This window comes from Callorhinchus milii, unplaced genomic scaffold (genome assembly GCF_018977255.1).
Source record: "Callorhinchus milii isolate IMCB2004 unplaced genomic scaffold, IMCB_Cmil_1.0 Scaffold3, whole genome shotgun sequence".
NCBI classification, from domain to species: domain Eukaryota; kingdom Metazoa; phylum Chordata; class Chondrichthyes; order Chimaeriformes; family Callorhinchidae; genus Callorhinchus; species Callorhinchus milii.
The window spans coordinates 95,817,746-95,845,629 of NW_024704744.1; the positions used below are offsets into that span (position 1 = coordinate 95,817,746).

Consider the following 27,884-nt stretch of genomic DNA (forward strand, 5'->3'; position numbering starts at 1 on the left):
TACCTAAAAACTGCATTCACTATACTTGACAGTAAATTCTGTAAAGTACAGAATTTTATAAATTCTACAAAGCGCTTCACAGAATGACTGGGTTTCATGGGCAAATGCAGCCGCCAATTTATACACAGCAATGCCACACAAACAGACGTGAAGTGAGTGAGCAATTTTATTTGGGGGGATTATTGGTCAAGACACAGAGAGAAACATTATTTGAACGGAAGGAAAATAATATGCATGGAAAATGAAAAGGATCTGGGGGTCCTGATTGACAATAAACTGAAGCTCTCCCAACAATTCTGTGTCAGTGAGTAAAGCAAACCAGATGTTGGGATGTATCATAAGATCAATAGCAAACCGAAATACTGAGGTAATCCTGCCACGGTATAAATCATTGGTGAGACCATACTTGGAGTATTGTGTGCAGTTCTGGTCGCTACAGAACAAAAAGAATAATTGGTGAAATCGAGAAGATACAGAGGAGGGCAACCAGAATGATAGGTATGTAGGTAGTTTGGGACATATGTGCAGGCGACCACCAGGAAGGTGGAAGGCGAACTAGAAGGACCTTGGTCTTTTTTCGTCGAGCATTTCTTATGTTCTTATGTACTCAAAACGGGTGCATAATAATAAGTGAAGACCCAACTAATAGCTGGTGAAGACCCAACTCAAGAAGGGGAAACCAGTCAAAGCTGTCCCTTTCTTTTAGAAAAAACTGTGTTCGGCAGACCTGTGTTTAGGTCGGAAAAGGGCGGAGAATTTTTCACACAGCCCTGGGTTGGTTATTGTCCACAAGGGGAACCCAAGTCAATATTCTCACATTTCTGTCACAACCTGCAGCGGGAGAACATGCCATAAATGCAAAATATGCTGCAAACAGGAATAGCAAGTCATCAGGTCAGGGAAAACATTTCTTAGAAATGAGTCAAGTCTCAACACGTGGCGAGATAAAATAATTTACAGAACAACTGAGTGGAAAGATCAATTGCAATACCCCCTCCCCACCCCCTTATGGGACGAACTATACTTTGGGCGATTTTTTTTTAAACAAATCTCTCCGGTTAAAACCTCCATGAATATATTATTTAGCTGATTCACGCTGCTCATGCCGATTCAAAATCCCGTTGAAAGAATGATCACCATTGAGCAACGTCGACAATTGCTGTTCCGACATATTCGGCAGAATTAACCGAAGCAAATTGAAGATTTTTAAGGTTCAACCTGTTTTGTTCTTCACAGCGTGTCGGGTTGAGAAGCAGGCCAAAGGGCGAAACCTCCTCTTTAATGCACAGGTTATGCCTTTTCCTCAGATAGGGTTAGCAAATCTGTAATAATGAGTCTCTAAGTGCCGGTCACTCCTAACTTCAATGTAGCGACTATATTTAAAACCTGTCCCGAGGAGAAACCCTTTGCCCATTTGGTAAAGAACGCCTGCCTTCCTTCACGTAATGTTTTCATGCTCCACTGAACAGAGTATGTACTTAGGCAGTGTTCATGCTGGCAGGACAAGCCCAGAATGTGCTGAGGTAGCATGCACTTGTGGACATCATCAGGCTGAGCAAAGAGCTTGCTTGGTTAGTACACAACACCAGATTGCTGGGCAAGAGGAACTTTATTGGTTAACTGGTTAGCCCCCTGTCCACTGTAAGTGGTCGTTCCGATGATGTGTTAGAACTGGTCAAGTGAGCAAACTGCTCGTTTGTTTTACGACTGCTGTTAACACCATGACGGATGAAGCACACTTTGCTTTGCTTCCATTGGTACTGGTTTTTGGCAAAGTCCAGCAATGCTGTTTAAAAATAATCTTTTGGGTAGGATTTCATTTACTTCACACTCGCGTTACCTGTAATTCTGCAGCATGGAAGCAGGCCATTTGGCAAATGTTCGATGGCAGACTAGCCTTGTTAAATGGGAAATAATAATAATCCCGGCGTTCATTATAGTGCTTTAACCCACCATCGAGATGTCTCAAAGCACTTCACAGGAATTACAGGTTAATAAGCTGTGGTGTACCTCTTAAGTGTCTGCTTTTAGGTTACTGAACTTAAAACTATTAGTGGAGCGTATTGCTGTCTGAGGAAGCGGAATAGGCCGGGAGTTCAGGGTTATGCTGGAAGTGAAAAGAAGTAGGCGACATTGGTCCATATCTTTTGGGGGTAATTCAGAAATTATGAAAATGATGTGTTTTCCTCCCTTCAGAGCCATTGTCAGTTATTACATCTCTCCCTCCGCATTCTTGCACCTGTAGGCGAAGGAGACTTGATACAAAGATTGACTCGACTATTGCTGTTTGGTTATTATAATAATAATAATAATCTTTGCATTTGATATAGCGCCTTCTCATGTCGTCAAAACATCTCAAGGCGCTTCACAGGATATAATGTAAAATGGTGCGACACTGTGTACGGTCAATTAACTTTAACAGTATATTCTGTGAAGCACTTTGAGATGTCTCGAAGACGTGAAAAGCGCTATATCAAATGCAAGGATTATTATTATTTATTATTTATCTTGTGGGTGAATGCGGCAGACAATCTGTGCACAGCAGTGTCCCACGAACAGTGGTGGATCAAATGCCCACTTTTTTTTATGTCAGGGATCATTGGCCAAGACACCGGGAGAAACTCCCTTCTGTTTTCAGATCGTGATGTGGGATCTTTAACGTCCACCTGGATAAGCAGACAGGACCCCAGTTGAATTGAAGGAGAGAGATAAGCTACTCTGGAAAAATAAAGGCCTCTTTGGTCAAAAGTAGATATAAGAAGGTTTGATCCCTACCCCGCAAGCCTCTGGGCTTACTCAGGGATCCTTCACTTAAGGCCTTCACTTTAACTAGCGGCTGAGGATGATAACTGCTTCCTCCCTTTCCCCTGCTTCAAGTGCCTTAATCCCCTGCTGACTGTTTCTGTCTGTTTTGTTGTAGACATCAGGAAGATTGAGAAATGCAGACAGTGCTTCTGATCGGTATATAAGATGTCTCGTATGACTCCATATTAAGATTCTACTGAGCCGCTTGGTGAACATCACATCACATCACTTGTTTGTTTGTTTCTATTGTTCAGTAACATCTTTTTTTTGTTGTCGTACTTATGCCTTTCAGATATTGTCCTTTCCGTTAAGCAAGACGACGTCTCGTAACAAAAACAATAGATTATCTTTGCGATCGACAACAATGACTCTACAACAACAACTGCTTGCATTTATGTCGTGCCCGTCACATTGAGGGAAGTGTGGAAAGGAAGGAGTCAGCTCTGCGAAGGGTGCGAGTAGTGGAGTGGGATGTCAGCAGTTCGGAGAGGTAGGGAGGTGCTAGTGTGCCTGAACTGATTAGTAAGTAAGTTGTAAGGATCCTCTGTTTACTAATCTGTAGGTAGGAACTCGGTTGAAACTCCACTGGCCAATCGATTGGTAATAAGCCTTCCCCAAAAATAATTATAATGCGGTCACTCAATCCACGACAGTTCGTGGGACATTCTGTGTGCAATTTCTTACAGTAATAAATAATAGTAATCCTTGCATTTGATATTGTGCCTTGTCACGTCATCGAGACGTTTCAAAGCACTTCACAGGATGCACTTCAAAGCGTTTTTGACCGTGTATTTTGTGGGTGAAACACGGCAACAGGTTGCGCGCACAGTAACGTCTCACAAACAGCCTTGGAGCAAGCGACTGATTTTATTTGGGGGATTTGTTGGTCAGAGCACTGTTTTCTTTTCGAATAGTACCGTGGAATTATTAAGAAATCTGTTAAAATATTGCCACAAGTTAGACCTCAGTGTTCATTCTTAATTGACTATCAAAACAATCGTCATGTCAGGGTACATGCAAGTTAATATTGTTCCCCTGTACACTAAAATCTGCAGCTGAGGTATGATTCCCAGCCGAAGCTTTAGTTGCTCTTGGATAGGGGTCGAGGCAAGTGCTTTTGAAGATTACCAATTAACACTAAGGGCATCATTATTGTGACCAACAGTCCTTGTCTGGCCTCTGTCTAATCTGTCTGTGTTAATAATTACGTGCAGTTTGTATCACGGAGCGAGTCGATTTTGCGATATTTCCGAACGGTTTTTAATTAAGAAATCCAAAAGTCTATGAACGCAGCTGCCCCCTCAATGTATTTTTGAAACACGGTTCCTTCGAGTCGGTGTGACATCCGGGATACACTTCCAGTTACGTCCTTGGCTCTGTTATTTCGAATCAAGACATCGTTTCTTTAATTAGGAATTCAGGAAGAAAATACTATAAAGACAGTCGAGATACCCGGACTAGTCTATGGGCTACATGTACATGAAAAACTCGTTGCATTTAAAGTGCCTTTCAGGTAAAGGAAACTCCTCAAAAGCGCTTTGCAGAATGAGATCAATTAGATAAAGTGAATATTATCGGAGGCAAACGCGACATCTCATTTGCAGTATCTTTTTGTCTGACGTGACAGACCGAAACAATACTGGAAGCCAACTAATGAGAATCTGTGAGTGACTCAGGAAATTTCCGCTCTTCCATTGAAATGGGGATAGGCATGTTCTTCACCTCCACCTAACCTGTGAGGCATTGTAGGTCTGAAATTGCAAACTAGTCTTAGCTTGAGGCCCGTTTTTATCCGAACACAAAAATTAACACCATTGTACCTTTGCAAAATTATCCAAAAAAGAATTGAAATCGAGCCTTATTTTCAAAGCCATGTTTTTAAAGAAACACTGTGAAACGGCTTTCGAGGTGAGACTGAATTGAGGCATTTCCCACGATCTTGCCGCGTCTTAAATTTTAAGACAAAATGGTCTTGAAAGTTTCCGGCCTCGCAGGGTCAGTGAAAAATAATCATGATCTTTATCCGTTGGTGCAGAATTGTTTAACAGCACAGGCACCTCTTGCTGGGACACACACACACACGTTGCAAAGTTATTTCGCCCACAAATATACAGTCGCGCCACTTCACAGTGCATCCTGTGAAGCCCTTTGAGGCGTCTTGAACTCGTGATCAGGCGCTGTATCAAATGCAAGGAGTATTATTATCGTTATTATTGTTTGAAAGTGTCCTCAACCGTGCAATCCCTTACCAAGCCAACATTGCTGCGGTTCAAAATATTGATTCTCCTGCTTCACTATTTTCTCAGAGCATTGGGGGAATGAAAATCCTGCGATTCCCCGATAATAATAGCGCAATTTATATTTTTTTTTAAAAAAAAGGTAAAAATGCTGCAGATTCTGGAAATCTGAAATAAAAGCAAAAGTCACTGGGAACACTCAGTAGGGTCAGGCAGCACCGAGGGAGAGAGGAAAGCGAGTTGGCGTTCCAGGTCAAGGACCGTTCGTGATTCAAGTCGTGCGTTTGGAGCTCAGAGCCCAGACTGAACACTCCAGTCGGGTGCTGGGGGTGTCCTGCGTTGTCAGAGGTGCCGTCCTTCAGATGAAGCGTTAAACCAAGGTCTCGCCTGCCTGCTTGGGTGGACGTTAAACATGGCACTGTTTGAAAAGAGAAGGGATTTCCTCCTTGGTTCCGAGCCAACGAAGCCCCCAGGAAGAAAAAAAAATAGCAATTTCCTTCATGGCTCCTTGTGGGATAGCGCTGCCTGCGAATTGGCTGTCGTGTTCGCCTACAACAAAAATACAGTCACAACACTCTGCATTAAATCCCGCGAAATGCTTCGATCATGTTTCGACAACGTGATGAGGCGCTAAATGGAATGCAACGCTTATTATATTTATTTATTTATTATTATTATTTATCTGGGGAGCTGCCAGTTTAGTCGCAATTCCGTACTGAACGGCCTCATTCCAAAGTAATTGTGGCAGATGAGGGTCTGCTGCCTTACGTCCCAAACGCCCGGCGAAATTTGTGGGCTATTCTCCTCAAGGCATTGTTTGTTTTTTTAACCGACATTGCTATACGCTGGCGCTTGTTGGGTTGACCACGCTGTGTATATGGTATTGTGTGCCACGCTGCCCAGTTTTCAATTGCTGTTTGTGACCTTGGTTCAGTTCGATCTCTTTTATTAGAGCATTTTGCAGCCCTCAGAAAAATGCTTGCAGATTTCTTTTGCAGCACTGTAAAGTCTCTGCAACAAGTCAACAGGATGAATCATATTCTGTTACCTCCACCTCCTCTGCCCGACACCTCATCTGGTTAATTGGAGTCCTATAGCCTAGTGGTTAGAGCACTCGCCTCGCAAGCGAGAGGACCTGGGTTCGATTCCCAGCAGGAAGAAATGTTAGGCAAGTTTCCTTACTCCACACGCCTCGCAGTAAGAAGGTTGTTAGTTGATTGGCGGATTGCTTTCCGGCGGTAATAATCTGTCCAAAAATATTTAAATTAATTAAAAATAATAAGAATTTGGTCAATCAATCCACGACTGTTTGCGGGACAGGGCTGTATGCAAGTGGCTGCATCGTTTCTCCCACAAAATATACAGTCAGAAGTCTCAAATACATGACAAGGCGCTATATCAAATGCAAAGATTATTATAATTTTATATCCTGAGTGCAGTTTTCAACAACCATCATTGCATTTTTAGACAACACCTTAATAGTAATCCTTGCATTTGATCCAGCACCTTATCACGTCGCTAAGAAGTCTCAAAGCGCTTCACAGAATATACTGTATACTGTATACTGTATATTTTGGGGGACAAAACGGGTATTTGTATAGTGGCCTTCGCGTAGGGGTAATTATCTTGGAGAGATTTACAGGGACAGGTTTGGAAACGAAGCAAAGGGGGAGAGAAGAGGAGGAGGCCATGTGTGGCACATTCATTGAAACAATACACCGCCGTCACAATACAGTTTACCTTCAGATAGCAACTTTTGGGTCGAAACGACATCTCAAAGCGCTTAAGAGTGGCTGCTGGACACCCAAGCTAGGATGGAGACAGAGGGGAAAGATGACAAAAGCACACTCGGGAGTATGCTTTGAGATGGGCCTGGAACACATTACAGAGCAACTGTTGGTAAAAAGCCACGGGTTTCCCGCTTAATAAATTGCGCTTAAATCTTCCGTAAATTTATCACCAAATGAACGCCTCACTTGCTTGCCACTTGCCAATCTCTGCCTGTGCATCAGATATCGTTCAGGTGTCTCCCCCTTCTTTGCCTCGTCCTCATCTGATTTGCACGACAGTATATCTACAGTAATCAGTAATTCTACTGATGGGCTGAATGCACTGTATAAGGTGCTGATGCTTGTCTCTCAATGGCTGACTTTAGACGAGTGGAAAATCTCCACTGCGAACTCGCAAGTGAGGCACTTAAAATTAGCAAATAAAACCCGTGCCTCGAGGGAAACAGTAGAGGGAAAATAAACGTCCTCGATTGAATTATGCCGTCAGTAAATGTTCTTGAATGATTTCTGTCGGCGAGTGCGAATGTTTGGGAGAGGGCTTCTTGATTGGCCATGGCTTGGCTACCACCGGTCTAGACTACAGCAACCACACACACACACACTCACGATCTCTTTACTCCATCATCTCCTTCTCAAATATGTACGCACAAGGCTGTAGATTCAAGCCCCACATTAGGATTTTGACTTCATGTAGACATGAATAATCCTACGACATTAATTCAAAAGAGGTGTCCAGGCCAACAATCCTCCAGATAAATCGGAGCCGTTTGCAATAGCGGAAGAAAGACTTTTAGAGAATGAGCATGGATGGAGGGTCTTCTGAAGCGCTCAAAGCCATTATCCTGCATGAAGGTCGTTATATTATCCTTCATTCTGTTATTGTTCTTATAGGTAGAAAACGCAGTTGATTTTATTCTTGGAAAGAAACTTGTATCGGCTGCGGACAACCTTCTTCGGTCAGCCAACAAAATAAATGTTCTTGATCGACCAGTTCGTGATTCGCGCCATAAATCAAATGCTTTCAAATGGGGGAATCGGACAACTTTCAGATGGGGGTACTGGATAGGTCCTTGGAAAAGAAAAATTTGCAGGGCCGAGAGCGGGGGGAGTGGGGCTAGTTGGATCGCTCCTTCAAAGAGCCGACACAGGCACCACGAGCAGAAATGTGCTGTAAGATTCTATATAACCGCTAAACGTTCAATCAAGAAAAAAAATACAACTGGAAACGCACTATTAACCGAACACGGACTTCCCCAGACTATTACCCAGACCTCTGCCTCTGACAGCACATAAACTCCCCCAGAGTTACATTCGCCACCGCACTGCAGCTAATATTAGTCCTGAGAATCCACTGTCCTCTTGTGTTTGCTCAGTGCCACATTCATCTCCAGGGCTGCCTTGTTTTCAGCCGCCCTTCGCTTTCCGAGCGGTTTCATTTTGTTTCGACTCGGGCACCAGGAACATCTTTTTGCTCACGTTTCATCTTTTGAATTGAATTGTAATCCATTTTTTTTATTATTATTATTATTATTATCATGTTTCATTTTTCAGAGTTATTTTTTTGTTGGGCTTTTAACTAAAACACAATAAGGTGGGTGGGAAATCGAATATTTTAGCCCAACGGTTAAGCAAATGCCAGAGGTAACAATAACCCTCGCATTTGATGGAGCTCCCGATCACGTTGTCGAGACGTCTCAAAGCGCTTCACAGAATATACGGTGGCGTGACTGTGCGTGTTCGTGGGCGAAAGTGACGAGACAGCTAATCCGCACACCGCAATGCCCTACAAAGTGAATGACCAATTTTATTTGGTGGTGGTGGTGGAGGTGGTGGGGGGGGGGTGGGGTGGTGAATTGTTATCCAGGAGAATCCCAGCCCCAATCACCCCCAACCCTCTCTGCAAAAACAAATACCTCTATAAGACTTCATAATAATAATAATAATAATCATAATTATACTTTATGTTTGCCGTAGCAGGTTTTCGAGCGACTTGGGTGCAATGTCTTGACCGGGGCCAGTTGGATATTCAACCCGGAAAAAAGTTTTGGGGTCTCAGGTGGGCAAGTGAAAGCTCTTTGCTCTGATCACACACAAGGGTGGGGTGGGTTGGTGGTGATGGTGGTGGTGGTGGGTGGGTTGGTTGGTTGGTTGGTTGGTGGGTGGTGGAGAAAGCTGTGCAAGTTACATAAGGCTTAGTGACTGGGCACAAGAGGGGGTGGAACTCCATCCACCACTAACCACACACACACACACACACACACACAAAGTGAGTGAGTGAGTGAGTGAGAGACATGAATAAGTTACAGTAATTGACCTACTTGTCGTGGTGAAGGAGGAGTTGTTGTGTGTGCAGCCTATCCCCTGTGCAAGATTGATTCACAGCTTGTCATCTGGTCCAAGAAGGACAGACTGGAGGGAGGGAGGGAGAGGGAGAGGGAGAGAGAGAGAGAGAGAAAAAAGAAAGAAAAAGAAACAAGTTGAGGGTTGAACCTTCCACCCAGTAGAATGTATTAGGAGGAAAGTTTTTTTTTCTCTCTCTTCTCTTTCTCTCTCCACTTCTCTCTCTATTACTAGTGTTCTCTCTCTCTCTCTCTCTCTCTCTCACTGTGGGTGTGTGTAGGGGTGTGTGTGTGGGGGGTGAAGGCTATTACAATCCTCAGCAGTGTTTCTGAGACTATTATTATTGTTGTCAAGTCGTCTTGAGTTGTTTCCTGGTATTTTTTTTAAACCAGCACTTGAACTCAACTAGGACTTTGCTTTCACACATCATGGAGCAATAACAGAGATAGAGAGAGAGAGAGAGAGAGAGAGAGAGATAGACAGAAGGAGAAATAGAGAGAGAGAGACACACACACCCACTGCAACAGTGACTGGCAAGACACAGAAACACATTGGAGAGAGTTGGTGAGTGAGTGAGTGAGTGAGTGTGAGAGTGGAGTGTTGTTGAGTGAGTGAGTGTGGAGTGTTGTTGAGTGAGTGAGTGAGTGAGTGAGTGTGAGAGTGGAGTGAGAGTGAAAGAGCAACACAAGGACAGTCGTACTCTTGTCTGTTCCTGTCTGTCTGTGTTTGTGAGGAAGAGGGCAACAGAGAGAGAAAGTAAGAGAAGTCAAAAGAAAGTGACAGACAGAGAGAGAGAGAGACAGACAGACAGAGACTGACAGATACACAGAGAGAGAGAGAGAGAGAGAGACAACAGACAGAGACTGACAGATACACACAGAGAGAGAGAGAGAGAGACAGACACATAGAGAGAGACAGACAGAGACTGACAGACACAGAGGGAGAGAGACAGACAGAGAGAGAGAGACAGACAGACACACACACACACACACAGAGACAGACAGACACACACAGAGAGAGACTGACAGACACAGAGAGAGACAGAGACAGACAGACAGACAGACACCACAGGGAAAAAGAAAGTGACTTTGAAACCTCATCAGATTGAATTCCGACTCTCAACTCCCAAACCCCAACATCATGACAGCGGATAAGGAGAAGAAAAGGTAAGGATTAAAGGGACAGACAGTCAGGGCTTTGGGGTGAGGCTCTGCTGCAAGTCCACAAGTGTTTTAAAAAGTGGTGGTGACATTATTGCAATGAAACAATATTTGTATCCCTCGAGTCTGAGTCGCTTATATGTATATATAATATATATAAAATTGCAATAAAATTACGATGTATTCACCTATATACATATTATATATATTGCAATAAAATTACGATGTATTCACCTATATATATATTATATATATTGCAATAAAATTACGATGTATTCACCTATATATATATATTGTATATAGGTGAATACATCGTAATAAATTGCAATTGCAATTGCAATACATTGCAATAAAATTACGATGTATTCACCTATATATATATATTATATATAGGTGAATACATCGTAATTTTATTGCAATTGGTTTATTTGAAGTCTGACTGCAATTTTCAGAGTTTGGAGCAGAATTGTGTGTTTTTTTTCACCCCCCACCCCCCCCCCCCCCAAAAAAAATTGTTTTTGGTTGTTTTTCATTTGTTTTTTTATTTTCATTTTTTTTTTTTTTAATTGGTCTTTATTTTGTTTTTAAAAACAAAATATTTTTTTCATATATTTGTTTGGAGTTTCTGTTTGCTTTTTGTTGGCGTTTCGGAGTTGGTTTGAAACTTTCAGGGGGGAAAAAAAAGACTGTATCAATTGCTTTTTGTTTCGTCGTTGTGTGGATTGGATTGATTGATGTATTGGGTGTTTGGGAGAGAGACACACAGCAAATGTCATTGGGGTGTGTGTGTGTGTGTGTCTGTGTGTCAGTGTCTGATTGCTATATTATTAATTATTATTATTATTATTATATTAGTATTATCTGCCTGTTTTGAGTCACTAGACTGATGTCCCCTGAACAAGTCCCCAAGGTTAGAGCTGCCATCAAAAAAAATCCTCCCTCCCTCCCTCCCTCCCAACAGCAGATTCACAGACTTGTCAGTGTTCGAGGGACGCTGAAGTAAGACGAGTTCGAGATAATAATAATAATAATAATAATAATAGTTAAAGACAACAGTTGTTTTCCCTCGGTTTGCTTGGGACGCCTTATTCCTATTGAAATGACCCCATGAATGTGAGCTGAACAGCCTGTCCAGGCCTGACTGACCCATACGGCGTATATAGAGGTGGACTCGAGTTGAGGGAGAACCTGGTTCTCATCCACAGACTTTCTCTCAACTCCAATAGCGAGTGGATTTGAAAGCTTTCACTTGGGGCTCTCAAAACACACTCGGAAACAGCGCAGGCTTGTTTGTCACTTTATTATTGTTATTATAATATCATTATTCCTCTCCCTCCTTTTTTTGAAATGTCAGATATTGGGTTTTATGGGCAAGGGTTATTATTAATAACTCGCACGTTCGGATCGAGTGCAGTGGATGTTGTGCAAGGTTAACCAAACTCCTCTGGGCAGACAATCGGTTCATGTCGATGATAACGATGATGTTGATCAGTGTTTGAAGTTGCCCCCTTGTTATGTTACCTTCAGCTGAGGAGGTGATCAGTTGGGGTGAAATCCACAAAAGATGGGGAGGGAAAGGGCGCTGGTAAATTGGGCCTTTTTCTTGTTGTCAGTATCATGATAATAATCCTTGCATTTCACGTCTTCGAGGCCTCTCAGAACACTTAACCGAATATACTGCAAAGTGAATTGACTGCATGTTTTTTTAAATCCCCCGTTTGTTTCCGAGTATTTTCACACGCTTGTCTTTTATGTAGATACTGTGGGACAGATGAGCTGGATGGTTAATTTTAAGTGTCCTTTTGCCTAGCGGTGCCTTGTCAGACAGCAACCGAGGCAGAGGAGAAATAAAATGGGGGCAATGTCATGGCAATAATTGTTGGAATTGAATTTATATCAGTGCCGTACCAAGTCTCAAAGCGCTTCACATACGTTTGCAATGTAAAGCGTAATTTGTAAGCAGACACCAGTTTGCCCACAACAGTAACCCACAAGCAGCCATGAAGTCAATGGACTAATTTGATCAAGTTTAAGTACTTACGAGGCTTGCAGTAAATTGTGCCGAAGTGACAGCCAGCCTCAAAGCCTTGCTCCAGGCTGAGGCACGCCAAAATGGGTTTAAGATTAGCACACATGAGGACATTGTGGTTAGAATTCACAGAGCTGGCGTAGCAGCCAACAAAATGAGTGGCTTGTTTTAGTTAGGGCAAGCGTTGGAAATTATAGTTTGGGTTTGGATTCGTTGATTACGTTTATCAAACAAAACCTGCAGCCGAAGAGAAGAGATCGTAGCTGCATTGACAGTAAATGACTGTATTGTATTGATTGCAGCTGAGATTGACAGTAAATCAAATATGTTAACCGGACGCTACACAGATACTTGGCTTGAAAATTGGGAGTGGCGTTTCCTCGATTCGCGGTATGACTACCGTTTAAAGTTTTAGCATTTTAAAGTTCGCTGCTAATCTTTCCCCGTTCACGTCCAGGGCAAACAGGTTTAGTTCTAAAAGTCCTTTGCCAAAAGTTTGCTGACAGCTGCTGTTAACACGAAAACTGGTGTTTTCTGTCCAGTGTCTCCGGTTAGAGACACGCTATAGACCCTTCCCCCTGAAGCGGGCTGGACGAGCAGGCAGCCATTCACAAGTCCCGTAGAAACTAAAAAAATGTACAAATTTATTGTATCGTGCAATCCTCGCTCGATATCTGACTCCAAAGTCATCTGACAGCAGGTGTTGCATTCTGCATCATTGCAAGTGGGTTTAAGCCAAATGCAGTTGATGCCGTATTTTTCAGTGGGTTGTTGGAACACGTAAAACTCACAAAACCTTCTAATATGCGTGTGCGATAGACCCGATGAACCGCAATATCTTGTAAGTAAATTGATCAGAACTTAGTAACGAGATCTGCTTCATGTTAATTGTAAGCGACGGTGCAATTGTAACCCTTTCTTTCTTGCTCATCGTGCGAATTTACACTATAATTCCGCTTCACTCTCTCCTCAAACAATTTCTAACCGCAGAAATACACCTGTGTTTTCCGATTAGAGGGGAGGTGTGTGTAGGTGCGCGCGATTAACATTTAAAAGCTTATGTGAGAAGACGTGACCACTTATATAAACGACACAAAATTTGTTCCACATTAAAAGTTGATTTAAATATTTATGTTATTCGAAATGTAACAGGATTATATCCGTTAAAATGATGACTGAAAGGAAGGAATCTTTAAATTAGAAATCTGAATTGATGTCATTAGTTTCAGTAGGTAGTCCTGTAGCTCAGTGATTAAAGCACTCGCTGTCGAGAGGACCTGGGTTCGATTCCCAGACAGCGCAAAACATTGGGCAAGTTTCCTTACTCCACACACATGCCTCTGTTTAGGAACCCGGTTGTTTGTCGATTGGCAGTTTATCTTTCTGGGGGTAATAATCCCTTAATAATAATAACAATTTGGTCACTCAACCCACGGCTGTTTGTGGGGACGCTGCTGTGCGCAATTGGCTGCCGCGTTTCGCCCACAAAATACACAGTCAATTCACTTTTACAGTGCATTCTGTAAAGCGCTTTGCAACTTCTCGAAGAGGTGATAAGGCGCTGTATCGAACACAAGGATTATTATTATTAGTTTGCTAATCATAGCCTCTTATAAAAAAAGATGCATCTGATCTTAATCCATTCCTTTTGTTAATTAGCACAAGGAACGGTTAAGAAATGCGACAATTCTTTACCCCATAGTTTTTCAGTGCATTATCAAAGTGCATTTCACTTGTCTGCATTTTTTTTTGTAAAGTGTACTGTTGAAACACCCAGAGCAGGTTTTTCACATCAGTTGTGATTCTTCTGCCACGTAAAATACCATCCCGAAGCTGGTGCTGATGTTCTGCTGTGAAATTTACCAGTCAACTAATCACATAACTGGAGTGAAACAAACATCAAAAGTTCGCAGCAGGATGCAAAGTGTCATTGGTTTGTGCAGGTATAACTTATGTGCAGAACCTCTGATTAATCCATTTAGTTAACCCACGTCTTTACAATTCAATTAACAAAACACCTTTCAAGTTCTGAGGACATCTCAAAGAACTTCACATCACTAACTTGGCACTTGTGCCAACAGTGCAAATTGTAGTAGTGTCTGCTTTTATTTGTACTGGACAAGATATTGGCATAGCCTCGCAATGGCGAGTTTGTACACCTATATTAACGTATGCTAATGATTCACCTTTCTCTCTTCTACTCACAAATACAATGGTGCTTATTAAAGCAAGGCAGAGATAAAGAACCGATTACACATTTTACCCCTTGTTAGCAAAGAGATGAAGCGATCAGTCAGCCCATTTTGTAATAATGCATTTAGCAGCCGCAGATAAGTAAGCATGGGTGGGCGTTAGTGCGGTTACAAACAAGCCATGATTTTATATACTTTACTTGTACTGAGTGAACCATAGCAAAGGTCCGTTTTTATTAGGGGATTCTGTCTATTGCAAAGATCTCACACTTTTACTCACTCAATATCAGTAACACAATGAAACTCCTGTGTACAGTTTACACAACTGCCAGTTTGTTGGTACAGATATTGTGAGAAGTTTGTTTTTAGCAATACGTTGAAGAGCCTTCGTGATGTATACCTCTTTTTGTGATCTTGCGAGGAAGAATAATAAAGAAATTGGTTAACTACAGGGAAGTGTGTGTGTGTGTGAGAGAGAGAGAGAGGATGTATGTGTGCTGAAGTCAAATCATTAGCACTTGAATAGATTGCAGGACTCGGACATCTTTTATTGGGATGAAACCAACATTAACCTAATACAGTCACATCTTTCAATGAAGTGGTCCCATTGTGAATTAATGAGGTACCTCAGTGTCACCCCAATACAAGTATTATATTGTGTTACTGTTGGAAATAGACCAGCAAGATACATTGATATTAGACCTTTTACATTGGGAAGACAACTCGAAGCGCTTCACACAGCACCACCAACAAAATTACATTTGTACAGCACCTTTTACGTTGGGAGGATGTCCCAAGGTGCTAGACAGACAGAGTTTCGGACCCGAGTAGGGGGTTGGGATTGGGGGAGGGTGGAGGGCAGAGGGGGAAGCAGGGAGATCGAAAGCACGGTCGAAGAGGAGGGTCTTTAGATGGGTCTTGAAGGTGGCGAGGGAGGGAGTGAGGCGGAGTGGGATGGAGTTCTAGAGGGTGGGAGCAGAGTGGCAGAAGGCCCACCTGCCAATAGTGGGGCGAGCGAGGCGGGGTATGTGAAGCAGGCCGGAGCCCACTGAGCGGAGGGAGCGAACAGGATGGTAGGGGGTTAGGAGGTCGCAGGGTTAGTGGGGAGCAAGACCGTGGAGAACTTTGAAGTGAGGACCAGGATCTTGAACTGTGGGATGGGAAGCCAGTCGGGCGAGGATGGGGGGGGTGATAGGGTCACGGAGCCTGGTGGGGGAGAGGACACGGGCTGCAAAGTTTTGGATGATCTGCAGTCTGTGGAGAGAGAAGTTACGGAAGGCCAACAAGCAGGGAGTTTGCATAGTTAAGCCTTGATGTAATGAAAGCGTATATGAGAGTTTCGGTGGCCTACGGAGTGAGACAGTGGCGAAGCCGGGCGATGTTGCGGAGGTGGGGGCAGGCAGAGCGGGTCATGGCGCAGATGTGAGGTAGAAACGACAGTGGAGGGTCAAACAAAACCCCAAGGTTCTGGACTGGCTCGGTGAGGTGGAGTGAGCAACCATGGATGGTGATGCTGTCAGCGCCTGAGGTGACAGGAGGCGCTGACAGGAGCTAATCAGGAGAGCCTCGGTCTTGTTGATGTTCAAATGAAGAAAATTAGCTCTCATCCAGGATTTGATGTCCGACAGACGTTCTGCCAGGACAGCAGTGGGTCCTGGAGTCAAGGGTGGAGGCAGAGAGATACTCATTGGGAACCCGGGAGTGAGGTAGGAGCAGCAGGCGGGCGGAGGGAAGAAGAAAGGTGGTATAAAGCATAGTCAGATATAGTTCTTTAGGCAGGTTTTGAAGATGGGGAGGGAGGGGTCATGGTGGAGGAACACTGGGATGGAGTTCCAGAGAGCTAAGAGCTCACTCACCGCTGGTTAACAGATGTAGGACTTAAAACAAATCCGACATTGCATAATGCATTCAATGTGATAATTCATGATGATTTTATTTTTTATTCCGGGACAAGGTGGGAGGGGGCGGGGGGAACAGCACGGGAAAATCGTGAAAGGAAAACAGGATCCATTGTATGCAGAGAAGCGAAGAGAATCGTTCTTTGCATGACTTTCCACTGCTGAATTTTCCCCCCGGTCCAGGTGTCTGTATTTTGATCAATTTTCCGCGGGCGTAAGGATTTTGTGCCAACAGCCCTCCTAGTGAATCAAATTGAGAGAAATTCCGCCAGTCAGGAAGAGATGCTTGACATTTTTCAACACCCCAACCGAAAAGTAAATATTTTCCAAGGATTTTTCCCACTTTGGCGGAACCGAATGGAGCGTTACATGTCGGACTGGAGGGGAAGGGAAGACATTAATTAAAAACATTTGGGACACATATGGTTATGATTGTTTGATGCCCCACCATCACACACCATTACAGGGCACAGAGGGCAATTATCAGCTGGAAAGGGAGCACTGTTCAGCTTTAGGGTGGTCTGACAAGGATATTGTACCTTTGATGGGTGCTCTCATGACCATCAGTAAAACACTGTGCCATCTACGATCAACTGCCTGTACAGACCATTGCTCACGAGGCTTCATCACACGCTGCGATCTTTTAGTGTTCAAAAATCAAGAGTGATCATTTCTCTCTACAATCATTTTTTAATGTGTGAATTGCGGTCCACTCCAGATTATGTCGTTAACATGGAAACCCCCCCTTCCCCCTGCATTTTCTTTTCAATGAAACATCTTGTCGGTTGGTTGGTTAGTTAGTTAGTTAGTTAGTTAGTTAGTTAGTTAGTTTGTTGTTGTAAATGTGATGTGTGCCTTCATTTGTCTGGTTCCTAATATTCGCAAGAGAGATGGGAAGCACAACGTGCAATTTGTTTTGCTGTAATTGTGGCTAATGGTGATTTCTGGCAGTGGCTAAAAAAATGTGGCTCTTCACATCCCTCTCTCTGTCCATCTCTCCGTGACTGTCCGGGTCTCTCTGCCTGGAGTGCAACACACAATCTCTCTGCTACAGTCTTCAGTCTCGCTCGCCAGACCTCCTTTGCACTTTTCCGACTTTTGGAAATCGCAATGTGTGAACATAGCGATTCGATCTCCATTGTCAAACTGACAGCAATGCGCACTTGTTCATTTCGTATGAAACTTTTGGCAATCAATCATTGCCCTCGAGGACATCAAACTTGCCTCCAGACTGCATTTTTTTTAAAAACCAAATCACTATTGAAAACAGCTACATTTACCCAAGGTTTAAAGAATTATTTTTAGATATTCAGTGGCTTGTTGGGGCATGAGTAGTGTTAACCACAAAACTGAGCCCATACCAGCATTTGAAAGAAATTGGATGAATCTCATCTGAAAAATAAGATGTGGAGGCCTGTAGCTCAGTGGTTAGAGCACTCGCCTCGCAAGCGAGAGGACCTGGGTTCGATTCCCAGCAGGATGAAATGTTGGACAAGTTTCCTTACTCCACACGCCTTTGCTCACCTTGCAGTAAGTTTGAACCCGGTTGTTAGTCGATTGACGGATCGCTTTTCCGGTGTTTAATAATCCCTTCAAAAAAAAAGCAATAATAATAATTCTGTCCCTCAATCCACGACTGTTTGTGGGGATGCCGTGTTTCGCCCACAAAATATACAGTCAATTCACTGTACAGTTTATTCTGTGAAGCGCTTTAAGACATCGCGAAGATGTCACAAGGCGCCATATCAAATGCAAGGATCATATTATATTATTATTGGAAGAAGATTAAATGGCATAAGGAAAGAATAGATAACTCCAGCGGGGAAATCTAGCACAGATGGGATGAACTAAATAACCTCCTGAGCTGTAAAAATGCTATGATCTCAGGTTTGTACATACAGCAATACAAGCCGCATTGTTACACATTGTGTGCAAGAACATCCACTGAGGGACTTTTTATGTTAGGGTGTTAATACTGTTAGGCAGGGCTCCAGTATCCTCTACTTTTTGAGAGGATATTATTGAGAATGGGATGTGGGCCGCTGTGAGTAATTTTCCCAGGCTTTCCTTACAAAGTACTAGACATCTAGCCTCATTTATCACAATAAGAGTCGCGTGTAAAGTAAAGTCATGGTTTAAATTTAGTCCGCGGGGACATTTGTGGCTTTGGGATCTGTTTAAAAGAATGCTGCTCCCTCCAGCACACTTTGCTGCCAAAGTTTAGACAGCCACCAAAATAGCTATCAGAATAGGAAGCATTGCTGAAAGTTCAGATTCATGTTGAAGTTCCACAGCAGTCATCCAGAGGGATTCAGAGCGTTCCTTTATAGAGCCTCTATAATTTTTCTGGCGTGGTTTTTTGCCTGCGCTCTGGGACATGGGCAGCAACGATTGCCATTTGGACTCTATGATATCACGCTTTCGGCACGTGCAAATTCAAATTGCTTCTTGGTCCCACCTGGTGGCTTTTCTGCAGCTTGAGTTTAACAGCGATTTCTTCCTATGCGTTGACTTGTTCGGGCGGGAGGGGGCAGAGAGAGAGAGAGAGAGAGAGATGGGGGGTGAAAGAGAGGGGTGGTGGGGGGGTGGGGTGAAAGCATTCAGCGGAATCTGAAGGTTTTGAATCACCACTCGAAGTAAAGTCTGTCGTCTATTTTAAGCTCCGTCTGGCGTGAAGGGCGCTATGTAAATACAATTTGCTGTTGTCGTCGATGTTTAACTTCCACATGAAAATGTGCCGGTCGTGTTGAGCACTTGAAGGAAGTGTTGATGTGCTTCACAGTGAGCAAAAGAATTTGAGGTGAAAAAATGAGACTGACAGGAAAAAAAAGCCAAAGCAAATGTTATTGTGGATTCAATTTGAAGTAGTGAAGTACAGCTGGAGTAGGATTTGGTCTTGCAATTTAATAATACCATTCCTTGTGTTGGATATAGAGCCTTATCAAAGCTTCACAGATGTTGTTGTCGAGTTTAGTGACTGTATTTTAAAAGTGAACTTCAGAGCACGAAAAGGGGAGAACAAAAGCAAAAAGCAGGTCATAGCAATGACCTATAATATAATACATAATCAGATGTATTAACGAGACAGATTGTACATAAAATCACCCGCTTCACAAAACTGTTGACTTTTTTAGCATTTTCCTCTGTTGGGGATGTATAAGTTTGCTTGATATCAAACGGTTACAGCGAATGCTCTGTTAATTTGATCTTAATTAGACCAATAAAGTAGCTGGCACATGAGGCAGCAAAGCTGCAAATTCAACCCTGCCAAAGCTCATCAGATGTTTTGTTAGACACCGAGCAGAGTTGCTTTAGTTTGAATTTTTACGTCTGATCTTTAATAACAGAGCTGCCCTACTTCTGACCTTCTCTGTCGTGGCAAAATATGCGTTGTCAGCAATTTTCTTTGATTTGCAAAATGTTTAGGGTGTTCCCTTCAAAGGATCCAGACAACAATATTCAGAACCCTACCGCTGTTTAATTATTCAAGCCTCTGAGTAGAAGATTGGTATCTGATTCCTGCAGCTTTTTAACGTTCGTTTCTGATTGTCTGCAGGCAGGTACTTGTTCAGTTTCCCCCCAATGTGTTTCCGCCGCCCCCCCCACCCCCCCCATCCCCTCAGTCTCGCTTTGAACCACCCCCTATTAACAAGCAACACAGTGGGGTTTTTTTTTTTGTGTGTTTAAAAAAAGAGAAAGAACAAAAAAAGATAAAAGACTCAAACCACCAAACGGAGGTATCCCTTCCACTTTTGCAAAGGAAATTGACGAACCATTTCGTATTTTTGAAGAACAATACACTCGAGACAATAAAAAATCAAGTGGTATTCTCTTTGTCAGAGCAAGCCTTTTGTTTCTTGCGCTTGGCCTGAGCCTGATGTGAGGAAACTCGATTTAAAAATAAGCACGGCAGGAGTTGACCTGGCTGCGGCTCTTTTTTTCCGCTTTTTATTTAAAGATTGCCGTTTCCTAAGGTCTCTTTGCCAATATAGGGGAAGGGGTGGGCTGGGGCTGGGTGGGGAACGAGAGGTGTGTAAAATACGGTATTCGCCACAGGATTCGCGAGGGGATTTGTAAAGACAGTCAAACCCACGGCCTCAACAAGAGTGGCCCTGTGAGCAAGGGTTCATATTGGTGCGCGAACCGGGCTGTTCCAGGGTGGTGGTTAACGGGGGGAGGGGAGCGCTTGCCGAATGGAGGCACTTGGTTTGACTGCATTAAATCCCGTCGGATTGTCCAGCGGAAACTCCAACTCTGATTCTCCCCGAAACAGATCTGGTCAGAGCCTGGTCCCTGTGGTTTTAGCGGGACGGACATCTGTTTTAACGGCATCTGTTTCAGCGCTTATGAACCTTTTGCCAATTCCCATTGTCATCACTGACCCCGGAAGCTGCAGTCCGCGTTGATTCGGTTTGGATCGGATGGATGGTACGCGCCGACTTTCGAAACGCTGCACTGGAACATCTGATGGGTTTTGTCTCCTCGTCCACTAGTTCAGTCCGTTGCACTAACAGGAGAGCTGGCAGTGTCGCAAACTCAGTTGCTGCTTATTCCTTGTGCTAATCAACGCACAAGCTACGCGACATGAAATGCCGCAAACTGAACCAGAAATCTCCTTCCTCGTTCCTGCAAATTTGCAATTAAACACCCGGGCTTATCCGTTTAAATCGCTTTCCTAACTTCCAGCGCCAAACAAAAAAATAATGCGGTTCGAAACGAAGATTCAGTCCGTGTGCTAATTGCTATCCGTTCCCCATCAATAACATTTAACTCCCCTGTCCTGTGAGTTACTCAAGTCAGGCATTTCATTTCTTGCCCCAATATCTGGTTCCAGATTCTGTGGTTGAAGGTTTGACGTCTTCCAATAAATAAATAAATGAATAAGTAATCCTTACATTTGATATAGCGACTTTCATGTGAGGAAAATGTCTCAAAACACAGGATATGCTGTAAAGTGCAGTGGACTGTGTTTTGTAGGCGAATGGGACAGCCGGTTTGTACACTGCGCCCTTCCTTGCCCCCCCCCCCCCCCATTTCTGTTTTTCCTGTCAGCCACCATCTTAGCAAGCGGACAGGAGGGACAGTGGGCTCAGAGGTCGTGGGGTAAAAAAAAACGCTGTCGGTTGCGTCTGAAAAATATATTCCGCAGCTTCGTTTTACAATGCTGACTCTGCCTCTCCCGTACTTGTTGCAGCCTGTTTCTATTTTTCCTTGTGGAGCAACTTCTGGTGAACATTGGGGCATGTGAATCCTCCTCCCCGGCATACACACACCTTCCCTTTCCTTGGCCTCTTTAACTCTTCTGCTAGGTTTGGAAATGGGGGTTCTTTCTTTCCGTGTTGGTATTGGGTCGGCAGATTCATTGCGGTGACCACATAGCGTAGAAGGCAGGATGTAGGGGGGCAAGGTGTTCGATGAGCGTTGTATGTTGAGATCACTGACATTGCCGTCAGTGGGACCTGAAAGTATACAAGTACAGATAGCATCGTGGACTTTTTTTTACAGTAGGAGGTGATTCAAGCCCATACTGGCTTGAACTCGTAGCCTGGCTGACACTCCAGGGCTGCTGCATCATCAGGAGTGTCCAATTTCAGATGATATTAGGTCCAAACTGTTTGTTCGTCAGGTGAACCCCGAAGATCCAACAATAATAATAATAATAATAATCCTTACATTTTATATAGCGCCTTAGCACGTTGTTGAGACGTCTCAAAGCGTTTCGCAGAATAAACCGTAAGCAGCAAAACAGCAGCAACGACAACAACAACTTGCATTTATATATCGCGCCCCTCTCGCAGGGTAGAGTCCTGGAGCGCTTCGAGGTGCATTGACTGTGTGTTTTGTGGGCGAAAGGCGGCTATTCAACAAAAGAACAGCATTCCTCCGAGGGTCCTGATAAACACCTTCCAAATTAATTGACCATTGCTGTTGGTGGGATTTCTGTGCATAAACTGCCTATATTTACGCGCACGAGAAAGTCGCAACGCTTATTGTAAAGCTCTTTGATCCGCAGAGTGCTGTGATTCCTTTTCTTTTTAACTCTAATCTCATTCTACTCTTTCCCCGTACATTTAGCTTATTTTTCTTCACGTCGGGGACGCACTTCTGTTGTTATTCCTGCTCGTGTATGAGCATACATTATTGCATTATGGTCGCTCGGAGTGCTTGATTTTGCTTGCGTACCCCTGTTTACTCCTCTCGCGAGCTGGCTGCTGACATTGGCAGAAGAGCTGGTTTGCACACAGGATGACAAGATCTCAGTGAATTCAAGTCATTCTTGACCGTCTGGATTTTACTCCTGACCTGCTGTACCGGAGCCCCGAGGCATAAAAGAGGAAAGACGACCAAATTGTTTCTCCAGCTATGCTTTTTTCAATCGTAGTCTAGATTAGACCCAACTTGAGATAAAGACGCCCATTTGAGGGATGTGAAAAATTCCGAAACGGTTTGTGTTGTGAGTCGATGTATAATTGTTTATGACTGCTGATGGTATGTACCCCTGTTTGCTGTGCGATAATAATAGTGATACTTCAAATAATACCATATAGAGTGCATTAAGCATGATTATTGAAGGTAAAGTTCTCCTCCCGAACAGTAAATTTCAGTGGAAAATAACCAGTAGGTTTTCAGCCACCAAATCATTCAACAGTGTTTTGTAAGGATCAGATAAAAAAAAGATCTCTTCAGCACCTCTCTTCGACATCCATTTTATGTTGTTAGACCAGCTGTCCTACCTTTTACGGGATAAAAGGTCGCTATCATTCGCATTGCAGGTTGTTGATTGCCTTTGCGTGTGTGTGTTTCTTTTGGAAAAGCGGTGATGTTTCCGTTGCAGACCGGCAAAGGGGGGGTTCACTGGAAAAGTTTGCCGTGAAATTTTCCATCGTTTTGGTGAGAGGAATTCAACGAAAAGAGATGTTCTTGGATCTGCAGTAAATTAAGTAAATAGTTAAACTGTTGGAAAGAGAAATGTGGCAACTCCTGTTTGACACGGACTGTGCACCTCTCCTCCACTTCTGTTCCTATTTGAAATATAAGGGCATTCTGCACTGCGCACTACACACGGTGCATTCTTTCCCTGGGCTCGATGCTATTCTCCTCCTCTTGGGTCAGTTTGCAAATGGCTTATTTGTGACTGGAAACTATACCATTCGTAAGAATACAGAAAAGCACTAAATTTAGCTCACGGGAACAGATGTGCTACAGCGGATTTGGGTGGTTCAAGTTCATCGCATTGGTTATTGATCAGAATAATTCTTCTGTTTAGTCAGTGCTTTCAAGTCGGGAGGACTTCTCGAAGTGCTTCGCAGTGGTATACGGTAAAGTGGACTGACTGCGCGTGTTTGGTGGGCGAACGAAGGAAAGAACTTATGCATAGCAATGCTGCACAAACAGCCATGGGATGAATGACCAAGTTTATTTGGGGGACTGCTGGCCAGGACACCAGAAGAAACTCCCTTCATGTTTCGAATAGTGCCATGGGATCTTTAACGTCTACCTAGGTTTAAAGTCTCATTCGAGTGACAGCACCTTCCAACAATGTGTCATAGCTTCAGTGCTGTAGACTGTACGAGTTCTCGACATGGGGTTCGAACCTTCGCAGCCTTCTCTCTCGGAGGTGAGAGCGCTACCAACTGAGCTGAACTGACAAGTGGTTCTGACCTAGAAACGATGTCAAGCCTGCTCAACTACTTCATTGGGGTTCAATCAGTTGGGCGTTCTTCATTCTCACAAACTTTACTTTGATTTATCTACTAGAGGGAAGAGTCAATTCATAATCTTTGAATTCATGGCAATAAACACCCCATTCTGATCACCACTCAACCTCCGCAGGTCCAGGGAACATAATCCCAAGTTCACACGGCTTCCTATCCTAGCTACACCCCTTCATTTCGTGTATCATTCCGGTGAATCATTGCTGGACTTCCTCCAACGCTTGTATATCTTACCTAAGGTAGGACGCAAACAAATTGAACACAATACACTACTAGTGAAGTCTGACTGGCTCACATGGGTGGTCCCAGCTGGCCAGCCGGCTTGTCCAGTCTGGCTCACCCAAGTGAGCCATAGAAGGACTGTCAATATACCCTGCAACTGAAGGTCAATGATGCTCAACTCTTTCAGGAGGGGAGCAGAGGAGAAAATCGCTTCCCCCACAACACCCCCCAAAAAGAACTGACACCCAGCTGACCCCACCCCCACAAAAGAAATTAGAACAACTGTGAAGTGATATGAGCAGCGAGGCAACTTTTCAGACTCCTCTTAGGCTGGTTTGATCTGAAAACTTCACGAAGGATCTAGTACAGACCTATGTTGTGCGGCTTTGCTTGGAATTGTGTAGGACGCAGCCTCCCCTTGGTTGAAGGCATGAAGTAGCGTGGCTGAATAAGGCAGCCAATGCTCACTGTCTAACCTCATCAGTGAAGCCCGGCTCACTTATTTTTGAGCAAACCGCTTCACAGAAACCCATTCGTAGCTGAAATATGCACTGAACAGGGTTGTTGCTCCTTTGCTTTTTCCTTTTGGGTAGAAAGAATCAAATTCTGATCCTCCTCGATGCTAACTTCATATAAAAAAAAGTGATAACAAATATTCTGAGGTCTAAAGTGACTCCTCTGGAGAATCTTTCGTGCCTTGCGGGATGCCAAATAGTTTCAGTGTATAAGCGAGAGCCTTCATTCTCAAACCAGAGTAAGTGTTTCCTGTATATCAATATAAACATGCACCATCGATAAGTCATTTTTCAGCCATAAATATTTACAGCAGATTAGAAGTGGTGCTTTTTTATACAAAGTAGATTTTCTTTTCCAAATTGAGATCATTCCAATTCTCTCTTCGCTGGCCCAGTGTGGAAACGAACCCCACAGGCCAGGAAAGTCCCAGGTTCAGTCCCTGGTCTGGGCTAAGTTATCTGATCTCGTTCCGGTGCCAGTCGGGGTATTAGAATTGGTCTTACTGTTCCCAGGCTAAGGGGTGGGAGCTGAGATTAACCGCTCTTCTGAATCACTATCTGTTGCAGTCATCTCTGTGGGAAAGTTACCGCAGGGGAGAGAGGAGGGATGGACATTGGGCGAGGAGAGGATCAACAACTCAGAAGCCTGTCTCCAATCTGGCTTCACATAGAGCACAGCCATTGCTCTTCAATTCTGTCTTTCTCAAGTGTGGTAAGCTCCTGGGTGTTCCTTGTTCAACCTCCCAAAGGGAACGATGATTGCTGTACGAAGGATTCGCAAAGCAGTTGCGTTCTACTTCCCTTCCTTTTTCAGACAAACAAAAAGCACACAATAATGGAATGAACGAGTTTCTTTCGAAAGTAAATGTCGATCGTGTTGTAGTAACAAAAAAAAAACTCCCAGTTATTTAGCGCCTTTCACGTCAACATAGAGCGCCTGAAAGGAAATATAATTGATTAGGAATGAGCGTTATACAATCAAACACGAGAGCTAATCTTCACCAGTGAATTCCCATTGACGGCAATCAGTTCAGTAACCGATTACAGAGCAACTGGAGCCTCGTTATTATGCGGCTTCACTTATTGCGCAGTTTGGCTGGCGGATGGGGTCTGAAGCCCGATGATCACTTACCCAAAACAATCCAAAATATCCGTGTCTGAGCTTCATCGGCACTTCCAGGTCATCAGATCGCTGGCGAAGTCACTTCCTGCGCACAGTGTGCAGGAAATGCGATCGGGGGGGGGGGGGGGGAGGTGACCTCTTCTCGGACGTCAGCCGTTTTAAGTTCCCATGTGGTGACTGCCAGTGTTTCACTTCCTCCACCTCCCCACCTACTGCCTTTATAATAGGCCTCCACTACCATTTGAATGTCAGGGTCATTTTGTGTCAGGAGGGGAATATTGACCAGGAGAAGGGGTGTATAAGTGTGCGTGTGGGTATAGTTCTATCAAAATTAAACAGAAAAAGGCAGGCGTGGCTTTTCCAGCGTACGCTGGTTCGGTTTTGCGAGGACAAAGCTTCTTTATGACGCCATTCCCACTCTTGCTTCGGTAGGGAACACTTCAGCATGTAACAGAGGGAAGCAATGACAAAATCCAACTTGCTATCAGTCACCAATCAAGTACAGAAAGTTCTGCGCTTGTTATCAATCCCCTCCCAGCACTCGGAATGAGTGCTACTGAATCTGACCCCCGTGGCTGAACTTTGCTTGTTAGTTGAAGTTCACACAGACTTTTCACCAGGCCTGCCCAGAAAGCTGTCTCCTCTAACTTCCTGTGGACTTACATAATGCTGCCTTGCTCCTTGCGTAACTGCGCCTTTGCCTGGGTTTCTGCCCGAGTTGTGTTTGTGGATTGCAAAAGCCTGTTGTGGAAATGTAGCCAGCAGTAAACATTGCTGGATATCGCAGTGCACATCATATCGTATCCGATTTTACTGATAAAAAGTACTGGCAATTCTAAATAGTGTCTCTTGAACAAAGAAATAAGTTTGATGTCATCTGAATGAAACGTTACATTTGACACGTACAATGTTGTTTATTCCCGAAACCATGTTTTGAAGCTGGCAATCGGAGGACCACCAGTTTGTACTGGCACTTCTTTCTTATTGGGCTGCACCACGATGCTTCGCCGCAATGCACAGCTGCGCGAGAACGCGCTCAAATCACCTTTTCGTCCCGCTGGTCTGACGGTTTAACGGTCACGGAGGCGGTTTGCAATTTTATTTTCCACGTTCAATAGAAGAGACAGCTTCGCATTTAAGTTCAAGCTCTTCCCTCACCCCCTTCAACACACACACACACACACACACACACACAAACTGGGACCTTGAACTTCTAGTCTACACTGATACTCCGGTGTAGCACTGGGAGAGTCACTGCGTTTCTGAGAAATTACACCCAGGTCTCATCTGCCTGTTCAGGTCCCCAGGACACAATGCCAAAAAGGGGAAGGGTGCTTCTCCTCGGTGTGCTGGTCTACAGCTAAAAGAACTGTTCACTTTGCGCCTGTTTGTAGGTCCTTGCAGTGCTCAAGTTGGAAGCACTTCTAGAAATTCAGAGCCGCCTCTCACTTTCACAGCAGCTACCTGCGAAAGGCTTTGAGATGCTTTGAACGTTTTAGGCGCCAAGTCAAAGACGAGCGTGAGAAGAGCGGCGTGCTGAAGACGTATTGGGGTTGAAATTGCGACGATCTCAAGCGGAAAGTTTCTGCACTGATAGCGAGTTGTGACTTTTGAGTAATGGTGCATGAATCGCTACGCCATTCGACTCGCATTTTGCGTTAGGTATGAATACTGCGATTGCAGGGGCTTTGAACTCGCAGTCTAGGCCGACACTCGAATACCATGCTAGGGGAGCGCTGTCAAAGGTTGCCATCCTTCAAGTTCCTGTCTGCCTGTTCCGACGGCTGTCGAAGATCTCACGACAACACTGAATAGCAGAGGGAGTTTCTCCTGGTTTCTTGGCCAACATTCCCCCCAA

General features: G+C 44.0%; 1 protein-coding gene, 1 long non-coding RNA gene and 1 other non-coding gene across 6 annotated transcripts in view; 2 read left to right on the forward strand and 1 right to left on the reverse strand.

Moving 5' to 3' along the window:
- The first annotated feature begins 9,155 nt into the window (after positions 1-9,155).
- The window catches only part of epas1b (endothelial PAS domain protein 1b), an 81,072-nt gene continuing 62,343 nt past the window's right edge, over positions 9,156-27,884 (forward strand). Inside the window, exons 1-2 of one of the 4 annotated variants that reach the window (XM_042332683.1) lie at positions 9,156-9,349; positions 10,276-10,338. In XM_042332683.1, the coding sequence (XP_042188617.1) occupies positions 10,313-10,338 (26 nt within the window). In that variant the 5' untranslated portion in view covers positions 9,156-9,349; positions 10,276-10,312. Of the gene's footprint in view, positions 9,350-9,705; positions 9,737-10,187; positions 10,339-13,018; positions 13,203-27,884 lie in introns of those variants that run through there. The other 3 variants (XM_007896864.2, XM_007896867.2, XM_007896866.2) reach the window with 3 other exon arrangements.
- Positions 17,862-17,934, forward strand: trnaa-cgc. The gene has a single exon. It is a non-coding gene; the product is annotated as a tRNA-Ala (tRNA).
- LOC103180817 lies at positions 22,484-26,148 on the reverse strand. The gene is made up of 2 exons (XR_488143.2): positions 26,036-26,148; positions 22,484-23,378 (listed from the first exon to the last, which is right to left on the reverse strand). It is a non-coding gene; the product is annotated as an uncharacterized LOC103180817 (long non-coding RNA).